General features: G+C 44.2%; 1 protein-coding gene across 1 annotated transcript in view; it reads left to right on the top strand.

The window, feature by feature from the left end:
* The first annotated feature begins 4,562 nt into the window (after positions 1-4,562).
* ENPP2 (ectonucleotide pyrophosphatase/phosphodiesterase 2) overlaps positions 4,563-20,298 on the top strand; it is a 110,412-nt gene continuing 94,676 nt past the window's right edge. The window contains exon 1 of the mRNA XM_084748266.1: positions 4,563-4,752. Within this exon, the coding sequence (XP_084604392.1) occupies positions 4,732-4,752 (21 nt within the window). The 5' untranslated portion in view covers positions 4,563-4,731. The remainder of the gene's footprint in view (positions 4,753-20,298) is intronic.

Raw genomic sequence — 20,298 nt, 5'->3', positions numbered from 1 at the left:
ATATGACTAGAATAGGCAAGTCTATAGAGATGTAACAGTCTCTACCAGTGATTACCAAGGACTGGGTGACATTCAGAATGACAGCTAAGGAGTACACGGTTTCGTTTTGATGTAATGCAATGTTTTATAATTGACCAAGATGTTGGTTTGGCATCTCTGTACATTCCCAAGTCATTCACTTGCACAATTTAAATAAGTGAATTACATATCAAGAGTAAAACTTCAGCAAAGCTGTTGAAACAAGCAACTAAAAACTAAAGAATAAAGCAGACCATCTCTCTAAAAATCCATTTAATATGTTGCTTTATTAATTTATTAATTCAGCTGTTGGCTAGGTGGTCTTCTAGGCGTGAGATACAATGGGGGAAATGCAGAGTCAGGGACCACCAGGACCCAGCAGCGGGAAACAGCCAGCACTGTGAACTGTGTGCAAGCAGAGAAGGGGTCCCAGCCTAGCAGAGGAGGCTGTTTTGAGCTGAAACTCATCAAGGAATTGAGTGGAGAAAGTCCCTACGCCAGTGATTCTCAACAGATATTTGCATTCTGGTTTATAGCAGTAGCAAAATTACAGTTATGGAGGTGCAACACAAATAATCTTATGGTTGAGGGTGTCATCACAACATGAGGAATTGTATTAAAGGGTCACAGCATTAGGAAGGTTGAGAACCACCCCTGCCTAGACAATTGAGCCAGATATGGGTGTTGGAGGTGGTGATAACAGCTAGAAAGCTTGGGGAAATGAGAAAGCTTTTGTTTGCATGCTGAGACGATCCATCATGTGTGGAAGGACCAAGAAGAAAGTGACTGAAAGCCAAGTAGATGCCAGTGACTCCACTCTTTCCTCTTTGAGCCTTTCTTCTGTGTCATGAAGAGATGAGGTGAGTAGTTTTCAAGCATGGCTTTTAGAAGCACTTGGAACTTACTCCAGAGATAATTATACTTTGTGTTTTTGGTATCAGAATTTATTTGTTTTCCTTCTTAGAGTTACCAATGGTTATTTTAAAATCATATCTACCAAATTAACATTTTCTGCCAATTCAGGCTTCACAGTGTTTCTTAGGTGCTGCCTTTTGTGGGAGGTGGAGGTGCTCAGATGTAGCTATTGCTATCTACGTAGGCAACTACTTAGCCTCATTTCATTGGCAGCCATGTTGGCTTGGCTTCGCTTTACCTTTCTAACTTATGGTTTCTGATTCCTCTTGGCTATTCTCTCAGCAAGAGATGCTCCGGTGACGGCTGGCTGGAATTTGACTGCACTTTGGGTTCTTTTCTTTTGGAATTCTTTTACCTGTCGTGTGTGTGTGTGTGTGTGTGTGTGTGTGTGTGTGTGTGTGTGTGTATGTGTGCGTATTCTTCTGTGAAGGATGGTCCAGTTTATCTGCTGAGGATTCTTCCTGGAAAGGAACACAGACTTGCATTTTCCATTAAGAAACATATTTTTTATTTTATTAATATTTTAAAAATTTTATTAATTAAACATTCTTTATTTTTAGATATACATTTGTATTATTACACATATAAGAAACATTGTTTTAGAGGGTAAAGATGGTTGTGCCTTTTCAGCGTATATACTCAACAGTGCTTCCCAAGCTCCCATGGCATCCCCCACACACCTCAGACCAGCAGTCAGGAGCTGGAGGCAGGAGAACCAGAAATTCAAAAACACCCTTGGCAATATACTAAGTTTGAGATCAGCCTGAGCTATATGTGACCCTGACCCCCCCCCCCAAAAAAAAACCTACAAGGAAAATCCTGGCAACTGAAGATTCGATACAGCACTGAACAGGAGTCTTAAGCTTCATTAGGTTCAGACCAGAGGAAACCACAGAAAATGAACAAGGACCAAGAACAGAGAGACTCTCAGGGCTCGAAGCAGATTATCTGAAAGCGACAATAAAGGGGAACCAATATCCAGACCCAAAGCTTCCTAGATTGTCTGTGTAGGCCAAGTCTCTTTGAGGAGGTGACAACAAGCCCTGAAGCCTAAGGAAGAACTGACCTTGGGAATCTATAGGAAGAATGTTATTAGTGATGTGTGTGTGTGTGTGTGTGTGTGTGTGTGTGTGTGTGTGATATGCATATTCCTAGCAGCATGTTCACATATAAATACACACCTACGCTGTTGTTTCAAGGAAGAGATAGTGGAAACGATAGAAGATAGGTATGGAGCCCCTCATTATGACACGCAGTACATGATGTGCAGGGGTGGCCGAATGTTCCCAAGAAAATGAACAGTGAGGGAGACCACAGCGTACAGGAGGAGAGGCGCCTCTGAGGCACAGAGGAGTTGGAGACAGAGCTAAGTCTCCTGAGCAGACTCGAGGAGTAGAGTCCCCTAATAATAGCTAAGGACTCTGTTGGGGGAAGAGGAAGCTCTTTGCCGAAAGAAGGCCAGATGCACTAGAGGCACTTGGCTCAGGCTCACAAGCACTGTAGTGGGTTTGCACACCCAGGCAAGACTGTATACCATGTAACCATGGCAGTGGTGATGGGGTGGTATAGATTTTTAGCAGGTAACATCCCATGGGGGTGGTATGGAGTGGGTAGCTCAAGGAAACAAACAAAGGGAAGCCGAGGACTCCACGTGGAGGGATGTCCTAGGTCCACTGTATGTCCTAGGTCCACTGTGAAAACTAGGGCTCTTTACAACAAATCAGTTGCTACCTGCTATTTCATAGACTCTCCCTGAAGAAAGGCTAAGGCTTTTACTTAGATGGCTTCGTTTAATCCTCATAGCACATGCCACAGTCCCCATCTTATTGATGAGAAACTTGAGGCTTGCTGAGGTTGAAGACATTGCTTATACTTTTTCTAATTAAAGAAAGAAAGAAAGAAAGAAAGAAAGAAAGAAAGAAAGAAAGAAAGAAAGAAAAATGCATCTGGCCAGTAAAGCTTCAGCCCCACACTGATACAAATATTATTCTGGTTGTACAACAACATTTGACTCCTGCATTCATTTCTTGTGGGCTGATAACCCGGGGCTAGTTCTGTTAACTCATTGGGCACTGCAGGATGAAGTCCAAGTTTCCTACAGTGACTCACGAGGTGGGTCGGAGTCCAAGCCCACACCCTCCTGTGCGGACGGACTGATGCAGGCTCTCACACCAAGTGCCCACACTCTCCTCTGAGGATGCAGAGCTCACACCAGGTGCCCCTGCTGGCCTCAACTGTTTTCAGTTCTCTGAACGCGCAGCAGAGCCGCTTTTGTGCACAGTGCTATCTGGGGATGGTGTGCCCTTTCTCCTTTTCTCTTCCTGCCTGACTCCTTCAAGTCTTTCAAAGGTCGAGGGTCACCATCACCTGGGTCCTCCTCCGAGCTGAAGAAAATGAGAATGTGTGGGCATCTCACCTTCGCAGACCTCTACGGCGTACCCTATGGCACTGCATGCTGTGGAGCTGTCGATGACTTGACCAGTGCTCCTTCCTCAGTAGTTTCTGTCCATCTGGGTTAGTGTTTCTTATTTGTGAGACAAAGGTCCCACTCTGTAATCCAGACTGGCCTCAAACTAGTGGCAATCTTCCATACCTTGCTGAATGAGGAATTGGGCCTTGCTTTTTTTTTTTTTAATTACTTGGAACTACTTGGAATTGAACCGTCCCATGTTCCCACATGTGATGCAATCGATCTATCATTGAGCCATTTGTCCATCTAGAAGGACCTAGGGGGAAAAAAGAAAGAAAGAAAGAAAGAAAGAAAGAAAGAAAGAAAGAAAGAAAGAAGAAAGGAAATGAGTTTGATAGTTCTGGTGATAAACATCAGTTTCACCCCCCCCCCCCCAAAAAAAAACCTCCTGGCTCATACTCCCTGAAGCCAGATATTATTCTAAGAGCATCATTTCAGTCTCTGTTAAAGAGCAAGTTGTACACAAAGTTTTACATGGAGTCAGTAAATTCAAAGTATCTATGGCTATCAGTGACCCAACTACCATTCTACTAAAACAAATTCTAATCCTTTTATAATCACCAAATTAAAACAACTTACACAATTGCTTTATATTAATTGTGGTATCCTCAAGTTAAGATGAGTCACTCAGAACAGAGAGCAAGATTTCACCCTCGTATATCTCTGCCTCATTTGTCTTTGTAAGTAAAATAGCAACAAGAAGCAGGCTCCTATGCCCTCCAGGAGATCAAACAACATGGTTGTGAAAATCCCTTTAAAAATTGTGACATGTCCAAGGGGTGAAAATATTATGATCTGGTCATATTCTCCAGGGTGCCGCAGGAACTTTCTAGAAAATGTGTACCCTGCTGGGTTCACCTGGAAATGTTGGTTTAGGGACCCACCAACATCACAGCAGGAACGTCCTGCAGCAAGATCTTCAGGAAACAGGAAAGAATCTCAGAGAAAGAAGGGGAAATGCACACCGAACTTCACAGACTCTGCTTGCAAGATGAAAAATTAACCCGGCGCGGTTGGGGGTGGAAGTGTGAATGGCGGCGCTGGACGCCGGGTCTTCAACGTCCGGACACTTTTCCTTCCCTAAAGCCATTTTAGTCAAAGGTCATGTGTGTGTCCTGTCAAAGGCCAGCTTCCAATGGAATCACTGTCCCCCGGGATAGGGGCCCCCTGACTCCATCTGCCTTGGAGAAATCCCAAAAGCAAACGGCCCAGCGCAAACAAGCGCAGTCAGGAGCCGCGGTCCCGGGCTCAGCTCCCAGGTCCCCGGCCAGCAGCCGAGGCCGTGTCTGCAGCGCCTTGGCTGGAGAGAGGCACCCGGACGCCGCAGCATGAGCCGCCACGCCGATCTGGTAGGGTAGGCACCCCTCTCTGCGCGTGCTCCATGGCTGGGGCTCCCGGGTTACCGGGGCTGCACGGTACAGCCGGGGCAAACCTCGCAAAGGGGCCTCGGCAGCAGCCGCCGGACAACCGTCCCGGCTTGGGCTGCCTTCCCGTGCCCTCAGCTGGACCGAGTTCCAGGCTCACAAACGCGGAGCTAATTTTGAGTTGTCGCTGCCAGAGTCTGTTTGGCTTTGCAAACGCGTATCTCGTTTCTGGAAAACAAGCCAGTGAGGGGCTAGGGACGAGTCTCGGCTCACCACAGCTCGAGCCTGTGGCAAGGGAGCGAGCCCCTTTGGCCAGAGCCAGCCGCAGGGGGCTGTTAGCTCTGCCCCTCCTGGGACAGACAGCCCTCCCCGGGCCTTCTTGTTTATGACTCGTTGGACAAGCGCTTGGCAAGGCTGGGGAACTTTAAAGCAATCTTTTTCAGTAGCGTTCTCCGTGTTCCTTCCTACACTTGCCTCAGAGAGGACAGATCTTTTTTTCCCCCCGAGTGGAGAAGCCCTTCCCTGCAGCTAGATGCCAGCAGCCAGGCTCTGCCCCTTTGTACTTTTTTATTTGAACAAGTTCATCTCGGATGGATCTGGCTGCTTTTGGTTAAGAATCGAGATCTTGGTTCCCAACTGACCACGGGTGCTTCTGGTCTGCGCTCTGCACTCAGAAGTCTCCAGAAAGCAGAGCAGGTGGGCAGCAAGGAGCGGTAGTGAATGGGTTTCAGAGATCGTTTTCTGTTCCCGGTCTGGTTTCACCTTGACAGGTTAAGTAGGGAGCCATTACTCACTGATAAAGCGAATGAAAACAAAAACCTTTCCAAAGCTCAGCGGGGCTCACCCTGTACGAGGGGATTGTTGAGTGCAGTTAGCACACAAACAATTCCACGGGACTAGGGGGGGTTTCTACACTTCTTCAAGGTATTTTCTCAATCTCTGGTTCTCTTGGAGGCCACCACCAGCTGCTACCTGCTGATCTCCTTCTTGAAAGAGTGTGTGACAGGATTTCACTGTCCTTATTCCCTGCTTGTCCCTTCATACTTAGGAGCCTTGATCCATCACTTTGAAGACTACCTTTTGCTGAGACCGTCAAAGCCTCTTTGCACCAAAACCTGTAGAGAGTTTAAAGTCCTCTTCTTCGGACTCTTGGGCCATTTTGAATAGTGGGCCATTCCCTCTCTTGTGTTTGGACTCTTAGGTTCTGTAATACCGCCCCCCGCCCCTTCTTGTTCTCTTCTGCCCTTTTGAGTCACTACTTAATGCCTTAAAGGGCCTCGCTTGAGGTCTTTTAGTGTCCCCTCGCCTGACTTCCCTTGCCATCCCGCAGACTACACTATCTCATCACTCCAACAGCTCCAACCGCTGCAGAGATATCTGGGGTCTGCAGCACACCCTTTCTCCTAAAACATCTCTAGTCAGTTGCCCCACAAAGCATCTTGAAATAAAAAATGTTAAAAAAAAAACAAAAAAAAACAACCCGAACCTGTCTTCTCCACTATCCCAGCTCTGCTCTTCCACCGTGCTCATGGCGTCCCCGTCGTGACAGACACAGTAGAATCAGTCTAGGCGACTGGTCTTTCATGCCTTTCCTTCTCGTCTTTCCACTGGGTGTGCCTTCTTGTTCGCATATAGACCCCCCCCCCTCCTTCCACTGTTTTAGTTGGGGCATTGTGGTCACAGCTCACAGCCAGTACTGCCCAATCTGTGTCTTTACTGGTATTGGCTACTTTTCTCATTGCCGTAACAAAACAAATACCTGACAACTTAAGGATGGAGGGTTTGTTTGGGCTCACTGTTAGACGGGATAGTGTCCGTGATAATGGGAAGGCTGGTGCTAGGACCATGAGGTGGCTGGTCCATCTGTAGTTAGGAAGCCAGGTGGGGGTGGGGGTGGGGGTTGTGCTAGAGCATTCAGCTAGATTTTTCCTTTTCCCTTTTTTCAGTCTGGCATCACAGCCAGTAGGATAGTGTCAATCATATTTAAGGTGGTCCTGTATAGGCTTTGTATCCTCTCTGGAGACACACCCAGACGTCCACAGGGGAGTGTCTTTTAGGTGATCCTAAGTCCAATCAATTGCATCACACCACCATACCTCCGTATTGTGTCGGGTGTTCCTAAAGTGCAATATGGTCATAGAAAGGCTTTGTGAGATGTCTTTAGTGAATTTTTGTATTTTTCTAATTAAGAATGATGTTGGTATTTTTTTTTAAATTGCATTTGTAGTTTTCCTGCATGTATGACTGTGAAGGTGCCAGTCCCCCTGGAACTGGAGCTACAGACAGTTGTGAGCTGTCATGTGGGTGCTGGAAATTGAAGCCATGTCCTCTAGAAGAGCAGCCGGTCCTCTTAAAACACTGAGCCATTTCTCCAGCCTCAACAGCTAGCCTTTTCCCTTACTCATTGCTCTCCTACCTGGCCACTTTTTAAAAATTGCCATTAAAAACAAACAAACAAACAAACAAAAAAAACCAATGCAGCTAATAGCCACTTTTTCTTGGAAACTTCCCAGACCATCTCCTCCTCCTCCACAGTGGTTTAAGCAACCTTGCCGTTTTCTCCCAAAGCCTCTTTCTCTTCCACTATTAATCCTTACGCTTCTTTATGGCAGTGTTCTAGTCACTTGCCCTACAGTAGGCAATACACACGTATGGGACACAGGACAACTGTTTTTTGCCCCACTATTATTTTCGCCCTTTGATCTTTACAGCCTAGTGCCCTGTGTCTCAACTGGGATGTGCCATGAATTCTTGTGATTGATGTTTCTTTCCTGCCTGCTTTTCTTCCCCGCCTCTCCTCCACACTCCCTCTCGTTCCCTCTCCTCTCCCCCTGTCCCCTCATCTCCCTCCCCTTCCCTCCCTTCCTTTCCTCTCTCCTCTCTGGGTTTCATGTACCTATACTGGGTTCAACTTGCTATGTAGATGATGAATTTCTGATCCTCTAGTCTCTACTACCTGACTGCTGGGATTACAGGTGTGCATGACTACATATAATACTGGGAGTTGAATTCAGGGCTTTATGCTTGCCAGCTGAGATATTCACCAGCCCCAGAATGCTTCTGAATTTTTTTTTGGAAAAAAAATTTTTTTAATGTGCATGTGTTCATACACACATGCACATACACGAATGTGTATATATAGACCAAATTTCTGGAGTCCAGTACCCCCGCCCTACTTTCTCTTGGGATCTGGCCCTTGAACTCACATCATCAGGCTTGTATAGCAAGCCTTTATCCATAAAGCCATCTTGCCAGCAGCTATTTTATGAAATTTTATGCAGTGCTTAAGACCTAGCTATTCTGTTCTGGCACTGGATTAGATAATGGAGATACAAGAGCGCATGTGAAAAATTTCTGAGCTACAAAAGGGTAAAGAATAAAGATTCACAACATTAGCAGGAAAAGTCACAGGCTTCCAATTATTTTAAACAGGAAGGGTTTAGAATGTCCGGGTATTTGAGATCATGTTTCCAGTTTCTACTGTATAATCTACATCTGAATTGGGAGGGTTTTCCTATCCCAGCTTCTAGGTTATCATTCCCCGGGCATGGAAGGTTTTTGTAGTTTTGCCTCTGTTGACTTTATAAAAGCAAAGAAATTCTCCTTGGGCTGCAACCCAGCAGGACAGAAGGACACAGAAAGAGATGGTACCTGGGGCCTCCGAGTCGGCTGGAGGAAAACCTCCAAGAGCTCTGTAGAGAGTGGTGGAGACTTTGGGAGGGTACAAGTGAGGAAATGTGGTTCTGATTTTCCAGTGAGAAAACTCTGCATTTGGAAACTTTGAGAGGTGACTAGTGATTGCATTCTATAGGGAGTTATTTAAACTTTAAGCTGTTCTTAAGCTCTGTGGGGCCATGGTTCTTTTGAGGTTTGGATACACACTACTCTTCTTAGGGGAAAAAAACCATACAAAAGACTACACACAGCATTTTGCATAAACTTTTAGGGGGTTCATCCAAGTCTGTCCTTCAATACCCTTGAGTTGTTAAGGGCTTCTGGCTAAAATAGCTTTAATCAAAGGGCTAATTAATTCAGTGGGTACTTGGGAGAGAGAAATAGGTGGTGGTTAGGAGCCAGCATAATCAAATTATGCATGTTTTCTGTTTTGAGAGGATCCCGTGTAATGTGTGCTAATGACCTTGGAGTCTTAGGACCTGGGCTCACGTCTCTACTCTGGCAATCACTAGTTGTGTAACGTTCACTCTCAGTGGTTATTTCATTATTCAATTTTTAAAAGGATAGTTGGAATTTCAAATGAAGCATTTGAAAGCACGTGGGCTGTGCTATACTTAAAAATAAGAAGGGAGTGGCGGGGAGAAGAGGAGAATGGAGAGGTGGGGAAGATGAGGGAGCAGATATGTAGAGATGGAGAAAGGAACAGATAGTTCAGGAGAGAAGTGGTGGATTCATGTATTTAATGTTTATCGATTTAATCTGTCAGTGAGATCAACAGTAAGATGTTGCTTCTAAAATAAAAATTAAGGTTCATAAAAGGAAGTCTGGAGTATCAAATATAGAGGATGAGAGTAATTTAAGTCTGTATTGGTCAACCTTTAGAACATCATGCCTCTGAATGCTACACATTAAATTATTAGCAACTGTTGTCTGAGCACCTACTGTGCATCCTCCATTGTGATGTAAAAGACAGACCTGATTGATCACATGGACTTTGCAATGTAAAGATGGTCTGGGCAAGGACTAGGTGGCTTTAATTTGACATTATACTTTGACAGAGGAAACTTAAGTCCTGATGGACCTACCTAAGAAGTATTTAATTCAGACTTAAGGGGACAGGTTAAGTGTAGAACTGATGTCTGTCCATACTGAGACCCAGAAGCTGAGTAGGGCCAAGCAAGGCGAAGGTAATAAAGGAGAGAAGCCTTCAAGCTGTTGTACCCTCAACAGGTTGAGAGCAATGGGGACAGTCAAGAAAGGATCCAAAGGGGTAGAGGATGAGAAGCCCTAGGCTGGAGTGGGAGCATGGGATGCTATATAAAGCCACTACACAGCAAGTCAAAATTAGGAGAACGAGAGCTTGTGAGGGCTGTCAGCAAGGCTGCGCCAAAATCTGTTTCATATTTTTGCGAAGTCTACAGAATGGAGCATAGGCTGAAGGCAGGGAAAGGGAGGAGGGGGAGGAAAAGGAGGAGGCAGAAGCCATAGGGCAGACATATTGGAAGCACTATAGTATTAATCAAGGAGTGATGGTGACCCCAATCAAGATGGTAGCTGGGAAGACAAAAAGAGGCGGGTCAGATCAAAAGCTCATTTGGAGACAAAAAATAAGTGATGACAGATTGCAGGGATACTGTAAGGAAGAAGGGTGCAGCCCATTTGATGTATAAAAAAGAAGACTTTGAAGGTCATTACAGCTGCTTTTATGTCTTTCATTTTGATGTGGACGGGACATTAGATTTGCCTGTCGTTGAGAAGACAGGACCGGGTCATGTGGTAGGGGCTACAGGAAATGAAATTTCAGTAAGTCCAATACAGAGTTTTCTGACAGGCTTTCTAAGGCAACCTGTTCTTTGCTACACAACTATTGTAGAAAAAGCTAGAGGACCGGGGATAAGGACAGGGAGGCTGGAGGGCACCCATGTTTCCGTTCTTACTCAAGATGCCAAAAATTGTGTGTGAAGTTCAAATAGCTGAGCTTGGCACTTAGAGCCCACTGTGATTCAGCCTTTGCTGGGTGCCACATGCCCTGATTTCCTGGTGCAGTTCTAGGGCATGACTGTTTCTTCCTGGTAGCTAGCATGTACAAGTCAATCTTTATTTCAACCATATATATTTTTTTATCACTTTATGATCATCCATCTCCCTGACATAATTTGTATCCTTGATTCACACACACACACACACACACACACACACACACACACACACCACTGTGTTTACCTATGTCATTTCCTTCACCAGGAATAATATTCCTTCCCGCATCCTACATCCTCACTGTAAACACTCCATTTCCTCAAGTCCTAACCTGAGTCACACCATGCCCTTTATCAAGCAGCCCTTGTTCCTCTGCCTCCTCCTCTCTGCTTCACACAACCCACCCTTCCTCCTTCTTAGGCCTTTATAAACATGGCCAGTTACATTATGTTGCTTAGTACATAATCATTTTTATATGCATTTAATTTATTTTTCCAAAATACTATCTTCTAGAAGCCTGGTACTGCAGTCTACAATCACTTCTGTAACCCAGAGGAATGAATGGGGCTTTGTTGAAGGCCTTTCACAGGGGGAAGTTTTGTTTATTAAAAAATAAATAATGATATTTGGTTGGAGAGATGGCTCGGCAGCTAAAAGGATGTATGGCTCTTGTAGAGGACCCAAGTTGGATTTCTTGCATCCGTGTAACAGCTCACAATCATCGATAACTCAGGTTCCAGCATACTCAGCTTCACCTTCTGATCTCCACAGAGATGAGGCACACATGTGGTGCACATAGGCATACACAGGCAAAACACTCGTGCATATAAAATAAAGAAATCTAAAATAGCCATATTATATAGATGATACATGCATTGTCTCAAAAGAATTGAATGAAAGAAAGCATAAAGAAGAACCAACATGAATAAATAAATAAAACTGTCTACAGTTACATTACCTAGAGCTGAGCATTACAACATGTGGGTGAATAGCCCTTCTATATTGTCTCGTGCACTTGTATATTAAAACTAAAGTCATGCTTAATTTTCTGTAACCTGTTTTGCACTTAAGACAAACCATGTGCCATTATAAATTCGTCACAAACACCATCTTTAATGAGTGAGATTGCACCCCATTCTACAGCCATCTTGTGGTTTCTTCTGGGAATTTCCAGAGCTGGGCATTAGACTATTTCCAACTTTTTTAATGCAACATGCAATGCTATGATTAATTGTGAAACACGCACCTCTGTAACCATTCTATATGAGACACTGAAAGTTTCTAAAATGACACACCCAGTTAATGACTGAAAGGAGGATTTTGAACATTAAAGAAACATGATTTTTTAAAAAAAGTCCTCTCAACTTAGTCTTTTCATCTTTATTTTGGAATGTTTTAGATTATTTTGTTATATATAAGAGTTCCTGTACATACACTTTTTAGACCCATAGCTTAGTGAAACCATCTAACCTGGCAACTTGTCAACAACCCATGGGTTTTGGAAAGAAGGGATTAATAGCTAATAAATTATATGAACAAATAATTGAGTTTGAAGGCCAAGGGCTTTGGTGACTAATGTGAAATGAATTACTGCTTATACCCTGAGTAGATGAGGAAATGAAGACAAAGCTGCTGCAGAATAAAGACAATTCTCTGAAAAGATGGACCCTGGCCAGCATGTTGGTGTTTGAAGAAGGTGGAAGGCCATGGACTTGGATCCTTATTCTAAAGTAAATAATCAATCATTTTGGACACTCAATAAGCAAGAGCGTTTCCATTACAGAGAGTGGAATGCTTTCATCAGAAGAGGAACAGGGCCTTATTTGGAAAGTACTGTGAATCTGTGTGGTCACTTTTCAACAAACCAAATGAAAGATGTGTTATGGATTAAATTGTATCCCCATGCTCCAAGTTCATGTGCTGGAGTCTTAGGCCTGTAGACCTCGCAGTGTGACTTTGGAGATAAGGGTTTTTAGATGGGGAGTTAAAGTAGGCAGTCTGAATGTGTCCTAACCCAATACCACGGGCATCCTTGTCAATGAGGAAATGTGAACGTAGAGCCATGTATGGAGGGATATGATTAGGCTCAGGGGACAGGAGGCGATGGTGAGCCAAGGAGGGGGACCTCAGAGGAAACCAGCCTGCTGACTGACACTTTGCTCTTACACTGCTAGTTTTCAGAAAGTGTGCTAGTGCAAATATATTGATTCTGCCACTTTTTATTAATTAATTAATTAGGTGTATTTTATTTGGTCGTTTTCATTCTCACTAGTCTCTGTCATCCTTCGTCTTTTAAAATTTTTTATTTATTACAATTTATTCACATTATATCCCGTTTGTTATTCCTTCACTCTTATCTTCCCGCTTCCATCCTCCCTCCCTGTTCCCCTCCCCTAGACCTCTGATGAGGAAGGGGGGGCTCCTCCTCCACCAGCTGACCTCAGCCTATCAGGTCTCATCAAGATAGCCTACATCCTCTTGCTCTGTCTGCTCATGAGGCCACCCCGCCAAGAGGAAGTGATCAAATCATTGGGCACCAGAGTTCATGTCAGAGGCACTTCCTGTTCTCCAGCTGCCAACGTGGAGAATGAGCTGTCTATCAGCTCTGTCTGAATAAGGGGTCTAGATTCTCTGCTTGCCACGTCCTTGGTTGGTGTATCAGTTTGTGCAGGCCTCTCTGGGTCCAGATCCCCTGGCATCGAAGTCTCCTTGTAGAGCTCCTGACCCCTCTGGGTCTTTCCACCAACTCTTCCCTATGACTTTCAGTGCTCAGCCCAGAATCCAGCTGCAAGTCCCAGTATCTGTCCTGATCCCTTGCTGGGTGGAGTCTCTCAGAGGACATCTATATTGGACTAATATCCACTTATAAGCCAGTATATATCATGCGTGTCTTTCTGGGTCTGGGTTACCTCATTCAGGGCGATCATTTCTAATTCCACCCATTTGCCTGCAAATTTCAAGTTTTTAATAGCTGAGTAATGTTCAATAGTATAAATGGACCATTGTTTCTTTATCCATTCTTCAGTTGAGGGATATCTAGGATGTTTCCAGATCCTGGCTATTACGAATAAAGCTGCTATGAACATAGTTGAACAAATATCCTTGTATGGTGGAGCATCTTTCAGATATATGCCCAGGAGTGGTATGGCTGGGTATAGGAGAGGTAGCACTATTCCTGATGACCTCCCTCTTTTTCTTCTACTGAGACTCTTTTTCTCCTTAAAAAAAAAGTCTCCTTCTACTGTCATTTCCTACCCACTTTTCTTGATTTACTGAGTTTATCTTATTACTTGCATGAGCATGAACTGGGAGTTATTTACTGGAACATGGATAACTTAACAGAGGCTATACCACTGGAGAAATTGTCATCCCTACTTAGCAGCCATTAACTGCCCATAGTGCTAGAGGTGGGGCATCTGGAGAGACACCCTGCCCCAAGCTTAATAAACCAGTGTTGGGCACAGTCTTGTGAAGGTCCTCTGTGGGAAATCATAGCTGCGGGGAGTTCATGACTGCAATGGCTGGGTCATGTTCAGAAGACCATGCCATTTCACAGCGCTCTCCCCCAACCTCTGGGTCTCGGACTTCCTGCCCTCTTTTCCAGATGTTACTTGAGCCTAACAGGGAATGGAATAGATGCCCTGTTAGAGCCAGGCACTCCAAAGTCACTTCCTCTCCACTCTTGGTCCAATCTCTTCCTGTAGTACTTTACTACGACACCTGTAGATGAGCAACCCAAATTTTTCTGACATCATCCTAACCCTGAGTGTAGTTCGTCTGGTAACATTCAACTCAACATTTGTTTTCAGTCACCAGAGCTTCTGACGTTCAAACGTGAGCATCAGATGCCAGTGTTTTATGGCTTACGACTTGTAAAGAATTCTTATGTTGGCAGTTCCCTTTGAACTTGACAGTGTTTGCAATGGGGATTATCGCTTCTCCACTCAAAGGATTTGGTGACTGATAGGCTAGGCGTCCGTAGTATACAGTTTGATTGCTGACAAAGCCAACTGTAAAACTTTGGAGAGATTGGATATAGTTGAGTTTTTCCATCATTAATACTGTTCACATGTTAACTCAATATGGTGACATGAGGGGTGCCTAACATTTTCCTGGAAGCTGCTTGACTTTAATCAGCAGGAACAAATGCAAGATTATTGCACTTTTTCCTTGGGTGACCTAAGCTTGTTCTTGGCACCCAGGAGTGTGAAACCCTGGGTTGTCTCACAGTGTTTCTGTGGCCTCCACCCAGGGGAGTTATTAGTTCTGAACCTTGGGGTTAATTCCATAAGAATGCAATTCCTTTCCTTCCTCTGAGAACAAAATGTTGCCTGTGCTGATTATCCCCACGGTGTGACAAAACTAGAGTTTTCAAGATGGGGAGCCATAGTGCTCTACCGAGAGGACATCAGATGTAGTAAAAACAAAATCTCAAGATGTTACAGGTAATTTCAATATAAACAATGAATACTTGTATAGAATACTTTTCCATTATTAGAAATATTAAACATTTGTATCTAGCTACTGTGTCTGTAAGGAACTAGAGAGTAGACTCATAATGCATCAAATGTGTCAATATCTCATAAGTCTATACGAAAGGTGTCATTTATTTTTTTTTGTAACACTTCAGAGGCTAGTGGCAAGGTTACATGCCTTTGGTTTGGGCTGGGGTTTTACTTTACTTTTTGTACCCAGCTTAAAAGCACTAGAACTACACTTGGACTAGCTGCTTTTGATGGCTTGTCTTCTAGGGGTCATACAAAGCGCTTACATCAATTATCTCCTGAAGGTCTTCAAAACCAAGGCATGGCAGGGCTGGAGAGATGGGTCAATGGTTAAGAGTTCTTGATGCTCTTGAGTGGTCCAGGCTTCCATTTCTAAAGCCTACAAGGTAGTCTACACGCTCTTGTAATGCCAGTTCCAGGGGATCTGGACCTAAACACGCATATACACATGCGCGCGTGCGCAGGCACACACACACACACACACACACACACACACACACAGACACATACACACATGCACGCACACACACACACATTTAAAAGAATTGCTTGTTAAAAATAAATATATATATAAATAAAACACCCAAACAACCAAGAGTTAGCAAACTATATATAGCCTGTGGGCCAAATCTAGTCTTGCTTTATTGGTTTGCTTGTTTTGCTTTTTTTTAAAACACCGAGTCAAAGTTTATTTCACACACGCAGGACAGAAAACAGCAAAAGAAGGAACTTTCTCACAATGCCAACTTTTTTTTTTTTTAGAAAGGGCTTTTTAGAAATAGAAAAGAACGACAGAGTCTAGGGATGTACAGTGTGGAGCCCTAGGCTCGGTCCCCAGCAACACGTAAACTGGTTTATAATCCTAGCCTATAATCCTTGCACTTGAGAGACTGATGCAGGAGGATCAGGAGTTTAAAATCATCTTCAGCAACATGAAGAGTTCAAGGTCAGCTTTGAACACAAGAGGCCCTCCCCCGTGTAGTTTGAAGGAAGAAAGAGATTAAGAGACTATGAGAGACAGGAGAGGGTGATGGGGTCTGAATATGATTGAAATGCATTATGCACATGTGCGAAAATGTTATGAGTTATATTATGAATAGATAGGATATGCCAATGAATACATTTAAGAAAGTAATGACAGATGTGGTATCTCATAACTGTAATCCCATCACTTAGAAGACTGATGCTACAGGATTGTCATGAGTCAGCCCAAGATACAGAAACAGATCCATTCTCAAACAAGCAAAAACAAACAAACAAACAAACATATAAACAAGAAAATAAGTGGGCTGGAGAGAGAACTCAGTGCTTACGAACACTGGCTGCTCATCCAGAGAACCCTGGCTCAATTCTCAGCACTTTTATGGCAGCTCACATCCATCTGTTACCCCAGTTTTAGGCACATTGTGTCCAGATATGCATGCCAGCAATACAACCATATACATAAAATAAAAAATAACAAAAATTTAAAATGGAATGAAAAAATCACATCTAGGATGAGTAAGCTAACATGCCAACTGCCCCAGAGTTCCTAAGACTGAGACATTCTGCTGGGTGCTTGAGTCCCCACTCGTAATTAGTACCCATGCTGGTGAGTCTGGGATCTAAGCTGAGCTGCTTACCTCTCTGTGTACCTACTTATGTACTTTCTTTCTTTGAGGTGACAATATCACTTTCTTTAAAAAAATATTTTATTGCATTTACAGAAGGTGTTATTGCCATTCTCATGTGTAGGATGAACAAAGTGGACACCTAAGAGGATAAGTGTCTTTGGACAGAGTCTCAGCAACTCTTAGAATTCACAGTAAGTCCACTGATGCCAAACTGTCTGTTCAGACTGTCACCATCCAAGAGGTAGAGTGTGCATTTAATTTGTCCTTATGTTAATGAGAAAACCAAAAACACCAATTTGTGATTTCTGATTAAAAGTACATCCATTCCCAAGCCAGGGGTAGTGGCACATGACTTTAGTCCAGCACTCCGGAGGCAGAGGCAGACAGATTACTGTAGTTTGAGGCCATCCTGGTCTACAAAGTGAGTCCAGGACAGCCAAAACTGTTACAGAGAAACCTTGTGTTGAACCCATCCCAAAAGTGCATCCATCCCTAAGATAAACCTGATAGGATGGAGTAGTGGCTGAGCACTCAGCTTTTTGCAGCCATACTGTCGAAATCACAGCTCTGTCACTTAACTTTCTGTACCTACTTTCTTCCCCGCACAAAATCATAGGTAATAACAGTACTACCTGTTTGCATGACTAAATGAATCTCAAAAGAAATTATAAGGCTGTGCCTTCTAAACCTCTCTAAACAGTGCCACCAGCTGTGGGGATCAAGAACACGTGTGTGTGTGTGTGTGTGTGTGTGTGTGTGTGTGTGTGTGTGTCTGTGTGTTTGTGTGTAGCAATGGAGCTCTGCTGAAATTAAAACAGAGCGGGAACCTGTGAGGAGCATTGAGATAAGCCTTCAAGGCCCATAGAGGATGGCGAGTGAAGCGTCAGCTGCTCCTAAGATTCCTCAAATGGTCCCGATCCACCGCACACAGGGACTCCTAGCACAGTAGTGATGTCTCAAAATTGAACCAAGGCTAAGGCGGTGACTGCTTCCCCCTTCTTTATGGAGGTCTCCTGAGGTGACCTCTCCCCTTCCCCATTTCCTCATAGCTACACCAACCTGATTGATTGCTTCTGGTGCTTGAGGCTAGCATGGGATGGTCTGATTGGCTTTTCAACCTTTAAAAGGCTTATACACTATACAATAAAGTTAGATCTGCACCTTTGAGTCTGGTCTCCGGAGTCTGATTTCTGAGATTCTGCGTAGTCTCTGTTGCCATTAATCTCCCTTCCCTGGTTCCTGATGCGCACACAGATCCTGAGGGGGGGTAATTCTCATTTAAACTGCCACAGGGACCAAGGCTACACGACGTTTCTCTGATTCATTTTCTCATGTGCCCCGACTCCCCACAGTACATTTTCATTTTCTATCTTCTTCCTCAATATATACTTCCTTCGTTAATTTATTCAACAAGTGTTTACTGTGTGTCTGTGCACCAAGTGTTGTGTAAGGCCTGGGATGTAATGGGAAGACACAGCCTGGCTCTTTTTGGTCCAGTGGGGACACACACAAGTCAGGAAATAGGTAAGTGTTGTAAGACATATGGTGAGGGCCTGGGGACATCAAAACCAAGATATGAAAAAGGGGGCAGGGTGGTCAGGGAAGGCCTCTCTTGGCTCAGAACTAAAGGCTTGATGAGATGAGAGGTTAAGGAAGCCATTTCTACCAAACTCAGGCACTTAGTAAGCAAAGACACTGAAGCTGATTCTTTTTCTATTAATTAAATTTTTGGATTTAATTTTTCATTCAGTATATTTTCATTATATTATTTCCTTTGCCTCAATTCCTCTCAGATCCTTCTCACCTCCCTACCCACCCAAATTCCAGACAAGTAAACAAACAAACAAGCACAGAAACCCAAATGGAAAAAAAAAATCAAAACAAGCAAAAACCAATCAAACAGAAAACAAAACCCTATAAGACAAAAAGAAAGCAAAAATCATACAAACACGGAATTTGCTTGTGTTGGCCAACTACTCCTGGCCATGGCATCTGCCCTGTGTGCAGTTGCTATAGTCAATGACACTCCTTTGGGGGAAACTGATTGCCTTTCCTAGCAGGTACCAATTACAAACAGCTTCTTCATCCAGGGCTGGGCTTTGTGTCCGTGCTGTGATTTTTGTCTGCTTTGAACCTGCACAGGTCTTGTGCATGCTGACAGTCTCTGTGTTTGTAACTCTTAAGACTTGCCTACTTTTCATTACATCTTTAAACAATTATAAACACTCTCAAATATTTATATTTTAGCCGTGCAACCGCTTGGACAATGGGATGAAACAGTCAAGTCTTTGCTTACACATTCTGATGCCACGCTGCGCATGTAAACGCCAAAGCCAAAGCCCTTGGTGCAGCTGTGTGCACCAGGGCCCAGCCTTGTTGAGAAAAGCATTGTTAGGCTGCAGTTGGGACAATGCGAGAGAGTGTCCCAGCTCATCAAATTCAGCACAATGCCCCTTTTACTCCATAGCAGGGCAGCCAGCAATTAACATGCTGGGCACACACGAATCACTTGTAGATTGCCTTCATTGTTTGGCAAACAAGAGTCTAATAGATTAGCAGATGCGTGTGCCCAGGTCACACGTTTGATTGGGAGTTGAGGTTAGGCGGATGCCAGCAACCTGCCATTCCTCCGAGAATGGTATTTGTGACATTGCCAACTTTCTCATCTCTCCACTGCGAGAGGAAGGTGAGAAGGGCTGATAGCTAGAATCCGTGGCCATCTTTTCATCTGTTTGATTTTCTGTGTGGGGAACGAGACGTGAGAAGCTCAATTCTCTCTGTGTCAGATATTGTAGAACCCTTTTTAAACGACAGAGGTGCAGTCCTTGTCTTGAAGGAGCGTTTCAACTCATATCATTGCAGCGGAGATGGCATGGCGAGGAGGGGGATTGTGAGGAGGGAGCATTCGGGCTGGCGTCTGATCCGTGGACTTCACCACTGTCTAATTGTGCATCCTACTCTATCACTGACTGGTTGACATAATTTGACTATGGGCAAACTGTTTCAAATTGCAAATGGTAATCATTCTGACAGGCTCACCGGTGCAGCCCTAGAGCAGGGTCCAGGCTGCCATCCCACGTAACATCTTGTTTTCTTTAGTCACCACTCTTATTGACACCACTTGGTGTACTTATTTATCCCGAGTCTCTTCTCAACCAGCAGGAGTGGCTGAGAAAGCTCCATGTGCAGGTATCTGTGGGGCCTTTGATGACTTGCTGATGTCCCAGAACACTTCTGGGAGCACTCATGTCATAGGGTCACACTGAGCATATGGCCATTATTAAAGTTAGAGTATGAGATGTGCCTGAGATATAAAGCTTTACTGAGTGGTCACTCCCAGCTCTGGCAGTTGGAGACCCTGTTCTTAGTACTGGCATCCCAGAGTGTGTTGTAGCTGAGGCAAAAAACAAAAACAAAAACCCCAAAACAACAACAACAACAACAACAACAACAGCAAAACAGGGTCATCATAGGAGAGGGGACTGAGGATAGGATAGAAGCCTGACTTTTGTCACCACAGCCTATTGGCTACCAGTGTGACTGACTCTTACTCAAGCCTCTGTCTTAGGAGGCATGCAAGTCCAGCCACATCAGTCAGATGATAGAGAAAGGGCATGCCAGGAGAATGACCCTGAATTGCTGTGGAGGCAAAATGAGAAATTACCCTGGACAGAACGAATTCTGATTCCTAGCTGTCACGAGTCCTCACAAACAATCCCTCACCCTCCCTCTCCCTCCTCATGAAAGGCTGGGGGAATTTT

This window comes from Acomys minous, assembly GCF_964271855.1.
Source record: "Acomys minous genome assembly, chromosome: 12".
Classification (NCBI taxonomy): Eukaryota; Metazoa; Chordata; class Mammalia; order Rodentia; family Muridae; genus Acomys; species Acomys minous.
Note: the sequence above shows the minus strand (reverse complement) of the source record. Positions and strands in the feature narration are given on the sequence as shown.